The sequence below is a fragment of the Copadichromis virginalis genome, linkage group LG12 (genome assembly GCF_057382275.1).
Source record: "Copadichromis virginalis isolate Kocher_CV1m ecotype Utaka linkage group LG12, C_Virginalis_male_GT1.1, whole genome shotgun sequence".
NCBI lineage: Eukaryota > Metazoa > Chordata > Actinopteri > Cichliformes > Cichlidae > Copadichromis > Copadichromis virginalis.
Window position 1 is genome coordinate 19076771 of NC_140629.1, and position 7566 is coordinate 19084336.

Genomic DNA, 7566 nt, shown 5'->3' on the forward strand with positions numbered 1-7566 from the left:
CTCATGATATAAATGATCCTGCTCTAATTTGGCACCATCTACAAAAGAGGCAAATTATAGCAAAGAACTGTGTTTATGTCCATTGGTGTATATATGCATGAAAGTTGAAGAGAAAGTGCCTCTGTAAGAAAAAAGGTGAAGGACTGTGAATCAAGACACACAGTGGGGCGTGGTACAGAGGGTGGGTACAAGTTCAGGCTTGCCTCTGTCCCAGCCCAGGTCTATGTATGTATTAAGAGCTCGCCTCAGCTTCACAGGCACTCAGGAGACCCTACAAGCTGTGTGTGCGTTTCTGTGTCATTTCTCAAAGTCATCAACCTGTGACAAGAAGACATGGGCAGACAAAAGGAGTATCTGGGTAAACTGTCCCGCTTCTTCCAGATCCGCAACCTGCTGCTTCGTCAAGCCTTAGCAGAGTGTCTTGGCACGCTCATCCTTGTAGTAAGTGTGTGTGTGTGTGTGTGTGTGTGTGTGTGTGTGTAGTTCTGCGTGAGAGAGTAAACATGCACTAACAATTCACTGAGTAATTAATAAATTAATACATGGAAGCACAGTTTTTACTCATGTTTCAAAGGTAACTAACAGAGAACTGAGATAGGATAGGACTGATAGGACCTGGTTAGACTTGGTTAGAGGCAGGTGAGACACGGTATTTATCCAGAGAGGGACTGCTTTTTTTTTGTTTTGTTTTTTAAAGGCTGACATCTGTGTGTATCAACTGATTAGCTGGACAAGAGAATGCAAATGGTCTTTAACAGTCAGATCCTTACCACATTCTTATAAATTACTGTGCCAAGTTCGGGCTACAGTTTTTTCCCCGCATGACGATGCTGCAGGATTTCTTAGTTTTTCCATGATAATCCGATCTCTAATTAGAAATATGACTAAAAAAATGAAACACTGCAATCTCATCAACTCACTGTAAAAAGGAAACTGGCTGGCTCTCTGCTCTTTCTGGCTCTTGGTTAAGTTCATTTAAGATTCTTTTTTTAAAAATACAATAAACAAAGTAAAATTGTAAACAACACATCAACATTAATAAATGATAAAACAAAATAAATGTTTTTTACTATCAGGAATAGGTGGGTCTCTTCTCTCTATTCATTCAGGATGAGGACCAGATGAACGGCCTGATGTGGCTATGTGAAGTCTTAACAGTCATTCGCATAGCCACATCAGGCCCGGAGTGAAAGTCCCAACATTTTATTTGCTTCTGTCGGCTGACACGGCATAAAAACATCTTGACACGAGCTCAAGGCAGTTTACATATAATGCACCTGGACAAGTGCTTAAAGTGGCCTCGGCTGCTTGAGTCGGTGAAGTTGTAGGTTTATAAAAATTCTCCTCAGATATCAGGCATTAGACGTGGCATATTTCAGTGTTAAATTCGGTGCAATTTGCAATAAATCACATAATGCAAACTTTAGTGAATGGTGTTTGTATTACTGATTGGGTATTTATGAAATAAAATATTTATTTTTATGTCATTTCAAAGTAAAAGCCATTTAGAGCATCACACATTATTTAATAAACAGGAGTAATATGGAAGTCCAAATCTCAATGTGCCTGGGTTTGAGCAGTACATAGTGTCACTACTGATGGCACAGGAGAAGGTGTGGTGCAGTTATTCATCAGGGGATACACGTCAGTAATAACATTATTGGGTAGCTGAAACTGGTATTGTGCAAAAGTCAATCAATCATGAAAATGAATCATATCACAGAAATACATTTGCGAACACAATTTTACAGGCATAAATAATATTTTTGCACATATAAAGTGATTCCCTAAGAGCTGAAATCTTGTCATATCTGAGCATGTGGGCAGTGTATAGGGCTGTTTGATATAACGATATATATTGGATGACGATATAAAAACGTCTATCGTTTCATTTTACACTATTGTTTGTTTCATGGTGTCGCAAAATAAACTGTTTACGGCAATATTTTTTCATCGTTTTTATGGTCACTGTAGTGGCTATATTAATTTCTTAAAGTTCTCTGTTTCTCTTATATTTTATATAACCACACTACGGAAGGACAAGCGCCTGTTTTTATGCGTTGTGGTTAGCAACAACGACGGTAACAGCATTGCGTCCGCTTGTTTATGTTCCACATAAACCTTTCACAATAAAGCTCAAGATCCTGTTGAGACTTTTCAAAATAAACTGAATCACGTGAAAGAGCAGATTATTTACGGATGAGAATTAAAAAAGAGCCGCCAGGTGCTAAAAAAATAAACCTTAGACTCAAACGTTAGAACAGGCTTTTCCCCGCAGCACGCCGTGTAATAAATACTCACAAAGAAAACGGCGGACTTTACAACTTATGTCTAAAAATGTATAGTTTCATGCATCGGTTAAAACACTCGACTCCAGCTACATGACACGCAGCAGGAAACACTTCCCGCAAGACGAGCTGCCCGAGATTCACCGAATTTACAGAAAATGTTACATTTTTGTGATTTATATCATTATCGGGATAGAATTCTTATATCGGGAAATGAGATTTTGGTCATATCGCACAGCCCTGGCAGTGTATGTTAAATAGAGGACAAAATAAGTGACAGGCCTAAAAATCCGTAGCCGGCACATGAGAAAGGGTCTAAGGCTACGTTCACACTGCAGGTCTTAATTTTTTTTTTTTGTCTGCTCGTTCACACTACAAATAAAATGCGACAGCAAACGCGCTCTAGTGTGAACGCTCAAAGCGGCCCGCATGCGCAAAAGAAGACGTCAAACACAACGCGCTCTGTTTAGACCCAGACCAAACAATATTGTTTGACTGATGGCCCTTAATATAAAGACTTCGGACTTCACATTTCCCAATTTTTGCTTTAAGTTATTTTGTTATTTACATAATAATGTAAATAACCTAATAATGATCCTTATTGCTGTTTAAGAGAGGAGCGGTGCTTCAAAGGATAGTTGCAGATTTCTGTCAGAATCTGCAGATTATGCAGTACAAATAAAATGTTAACGTTTCTCCAACGTTGTCTTCCCAACAGTTTCACTGGACGGCCAGGAAGCGTTCGCGATGTCTTATCGGGCGCTTCTCCGGCGCTGATAATTGGCGTCTGTCTTGTGTCAGTGACGTAAAAGACGGATTTAATGCGACATGACCGTTCAAACAGCAGACACTTTCTAAAACATCAGATATGTATCGGATTCAGTACCACATACGAAAGTGACCCAGATCGGATTTGAAAATATCGGATTTGTGCCGTTCACACTGTCATACCATGATCGTATATGGGTCGCATAGGGTCCAAAAAATCTGATTTGATGCGCTTTCACCTGCAGTGTGAACGTAGCCTAAGTGTAAGGGTGGAAGCGTAGGTAGGCACCGATGTGGATGTCTACAGCCATCTGTAAAATACTGTCCAGGCTCTGTCATGGTTTGGGGCTGCAAGCCTTTGGTTCCTGGGATCTTGTCAAACCTATGATTATATAACTGTCAATATATCAGTATATCAACTGTTTCAACAACAGAAACAACCATAATGTTGTGTACTTTGTTGTGTAACTTACTAGGATCCAGCTGAACTTGCTTTTCTACTCTTTCTTCAGATGTTTGGCTGTGGTGCTGTGGCCCAGCGGGTGTTGAGCGGTGGTTCCCATGGCTTGTTCCTTACTGTCAACTTTGCCTTTGGCTTTGCTGCCATGTTAGGCATCTTGGTCTGTGGCCAAGTGTCAGGTAATCAATCAGATTTATGGAAGTGTATGATATAATCAGCTATGGGTGTGCGTGTGTGTGTTTGTGTGTGTGGCTTTACTTTAGGTAAGGCTGTAATTTTGTGTGATTATGGACTGCACACACTGACATAATGTCAACATCTGCATTTGCAGGCGGCCATCTCAACCCAGCAGTAACTTTTTCCTTGTGTCTGCTTGGAAGAGAGCGCTGGAGAAAGTTTCCCATGTACTTCCTCTTTCAGACAATTGGTGCTTTTTTTGGTTCCGCTATTATTTTTGGCATGTACTATGGTAAGTGAAGACTTCCAGTGGTGAGTCAGAATTATCTTGTTTTTTTTTAAGAAAAAAAAAATCCATGGTACATTTCATTGTTTGTATCCCTCTAGATGCTCTGTTGCTCCGTCCTGGAAGTTTTAATTTTACTAGCATTAACAACACGGCTGGCATATTTTCAACTTACCCTGCGAGGCATCTCACACTTGTCAATGGTTTCTTTGATCAGGTGCTCTTTTGAAACTCAAACATGTATCATACACATAATTTCAACTCTGAAATAATAAATGATATATCCCATTATTCCTTCTTACTTGTACTCCTCCTCAACACAGATTATTGGCACAACAGCGCTCATAGTTTGTGTTCTGGCCATTGTGGATCCTTACAACAACCCTATCCCCCAAGGGCTGGAAGCCTTCACTGTGGGATTTGTGGTTCTTGTCATTGGATTGTCCATGGGCTTTAATTCTGGCTATGCAGTCAATCCTGCCAGAGACTTTGGACCACGTCTTTTCACCTCTATGTCTGGGTGGGGGGGTGCTGTTTTCACGTAAGTAGACAGATTTTATGCATTTTTCCTTCACATTGCCCTTCCACTGCTCTCTGTTTGTTAACCCTTTTTATCTGGCAATAAGTGTGATCCTGTCTGCCCGCAGGGCTAGAGACTGCTGGTTCCTGGTCCCTATTTTTGCCCCATTCCTTGGTTCCATTCTTGGCGTAGTGATTTACCAGTTGATGGTTGGTTTCCACACAGAGGGAGAAGCACGTGACAAGAAACAGGGGACAGTCCAGGAGAACCTCCAACTTGCTAATGTTGCTTCCTCAAACAACTCTAAAGAGGCTACCAAAGAAATTTACTGAGGGTCTTGCAGAAATACAGCTAGTCACTGCATTTGGGAATGCACAGTATAACAGCAGCATGTTTATTTCCTGCCATTTTTCTCAAGCTATCTCTGTCTGTTTGGATTTTTCCCCAGATAGTTATCAGGTCTTGTTACTGTATCGGAGTTTTGAAAAATGACTGTGTAAGTAGAAAAGCAAATTCAGAAACACAGAATTACATTAATTCTTTTATGAGATGATTTTGTATTTGATTCTCTATAAAACTTCAGTTTTTACACTACTTTATGTTTAATGTTTTTTTTTAAGATAGGTAGTGTATGCATATATATATATATATATATATATATATATATATATATATATATATATATATATATATATATATATATATATTCAGACAGACCTTTCTCTATTAGTTTCTGTGCTTTTTTGTGCTTTTTTTTGCCTATTTCAATGTTAATCTGCTTGAAAATAGTAAAGTATATTTCGTTTAAAGTTCATAACAGCCAGCAACATATTTTAGTGCAGACTGTGTTAGCTGTGTTCTCAGGTGTTGACAGATTGTGGTGAGATTATAATCTGCCACTGCCACCTTTTCTCTGAAACCAGCTAGAGCTGCTATGATTTTAAAACTGAACTTTTTTCCCTGAAAAAATGATTTTAATGTCATTCAACACTATCAAGTACTTTTAATTTCATGCTTGAAACAACATTTATGTTCTATGTGCAGAAACATATTCCATATGGTTTTTAATATCTTATATGTGGGTGTATTCACTGAGGTGTACCAGATTGGAGAGTGAATATTTTGTAAGTAGGATAAGGGGAAAAACTTTTGCATTTATAAAATAAAGTTCTGTTTTGTTTTTTTAGTGCTGTTTACTGTTGGTTGTGCAGCTTGACACTGCTTTCTCATGTTTGTCACAAATGGATAAAGGTCACTCTTTCGAGGATGCCAATGTTCACATTTTGGACAGAGAGGACAGATGGTTTGAAAGAGGAGTGAAAGAAGCCATCTATGTCCACTGTGAGCGACCATCTTTGAACAGAGGCGGTGGTTTACGACACCAACTGTCTGCCATCTATAATCCAGTTTTGAGTTCCCTCCCCAGACGCCTTAACGCCCACTCACATCCTGGGCCATCTGACCTCAGGAATTCGCATGATAAGGTGGGGTCAGGTTTCACAATGAGCTCACCCGAAACCCTGGCTGATTGGGACCCACACCCAGTTTCACACCTTGGCTCAGGCGATTAGAGGATCATCAGGGGGTCCTTTTGTCCCTCTGTGGGGGGATACTCCCACTAGGTTTAAATATGGGACTCCCCACCATTTGACCTTAGAACTTAAGAAGCTTCTCGGATGAGAGGTGAAACGTCTTCAAGCAACTTAAAGAAGTCCAGACGCTTTTCTTTGCAAGCTCCTTTGACTGGTACAACTGCGATTACAGGGTGACAGTTTTGAATCAAAATCTGGAAAATAATGTTACTAAAGCTTTGAAATGTAATATGATCTAGTATTACACCCTTTGGATCCCTTTGGACTCGCCCCTACTTGTTAAAGGTGTCACTGAAATTAGGACGGCTGCTGACACCGAGACGCTTAATTTGAACATCGCATCAGATGAAGCTTATCTGCATATGTTTAATGTACCTGCTGTAGCTTTACTGCATATTTTCGCGGTGTAAAACAAAAAACGGTGGATGTGAGCTTTTACAACGTTCGTTTTTCTTCATGTTGGAGCTTGTTGAACCGGTGGCTTAATGAAAGACTTACGCAAGCTTTTTGCCAGTAAAGATTTTAAGGGTGATTACTCGAACAAGAGTTGCCGTTTTGGCCCATTTTGTTTCCACTCACCCACCTCTTTGCCTCTAGCTGTGTGTGTGTGCACGAGCTCATCGTTAAACAATGACATCATCTTCACTGCTGTTGCTGCGACTGGGACTGAGGGCTGCCTGGACCCAGTGATGTCATACTTGTTATTCACACACACAGGGGGAATGAATGAGAGAAAGAGGGGGAGAGAAAGAAAGAAAACCAAAGGGGAGAAGAGACGGTGAGAAGGGGGGGGAAGAGAGAGAGAAAAAAAAAAGAACTCCTGGGTCACCTGTATGGAGAAAAAAAAAAAAACAAACAAAAAAAACAAACAGAGGAGACAGCAAACAACAAAGAGCAACATAATAATAGAGAAAACAAAGCACCATCACAATAAACTAGCTAGTCATAGATATCAATATTTACTAAATAATAAACGATATTGTGCAGCACGCAAGATAGACAGCGCACAGTGTGCTTTGAGGCAGCAGCCAAGAAAGCTTTAGTCCGCGTCTGTGAATACCCATGTGTGCATACCTGTGTGGATCAGCATGCTTGCATTCCAAAGGTTTCTCCATGTAATGATCTGCTAGGGAGTGTGGGGGGGCCACAGCCCCGTCCTCCAGGGTGTGAAGCGGGTATGGAGGAGATCAAAACTCCAGACATCCAGAGGCCCCCAGAACACAAGAGACCATGGAAGACCAACAGAGGGGCAGCCGCGCCACTGTTCCAGTAAGAGCTGAGGAGAGTCCCAGATGAGGGCTCGCCCAGCAGCCGCGGAGCAGAAGTCAGGGGGAGTTGCAGTGACGCGCCCGTGAGCTCCGCCGGCCCCCAGCTGTGCCTGAGTGACCGAGCCCCAGGCCGAGAGGCCGGGGGCACCCCACCTCCAAAGGGGCCCGAGCGAGCCCCAGGCCCCAGGCCCCGACAAGCGGCCGCCA

At 41.4% G+C, this 7566-nt stretch overlaps 1 protein-coding gene across 1 annotated transcript; it reads left to right on the forward strand.

Annotated features, from left to right (window-relative positions):
* The first annotated feature begins 234 nt into the window (after positions 1–234).
* Positions 235–5093, forward strand: LOC146696836 (aquaporin-3-like). The gene is made up of 6 exons (XM_085475155.1): positions 235–441; positions 3569–3695; positions 3848–3985; positions 4081–4196; positions 4303–4520; positions 4627–5093. The coding sequence occupies exons 1-6, from the start codon at positions 334–336 to the stop codon at positions 4829–4831; spliced, it is 912 nt and encodes a 303-aa protein (XP_085331281.1). The 5' UTR covers positions 235–333; the 3' UTR covers positions 4832–5093.
* The last annotated feature ends 2473 nt before the right edge of the window (positions 5094–7566 follow it).

Coding starts and splice junctions, on each gene's coding strand:
- LOC146696836 (XM_085475155.1), top strand. CDS start 334: ATGGGCAGACAAAAGGAGTATCTGGGTAAACTGTCCCGCTTCTTCCAG. Junction 3,696..3,847: donor GGTCTGTGGCCAAGTGTCAG/GTAATCAATCAG, acceptor CTGCATTTGCAG/GCGGCCATCTCAACCCAGCA. Junction 4,197..4,302: donor TCAATGGTTTCTTTGATCAG/GTGCTCTTTTGA, acceptor TCCTCAACACAG/ATTATTGGCACAACAGCGCT.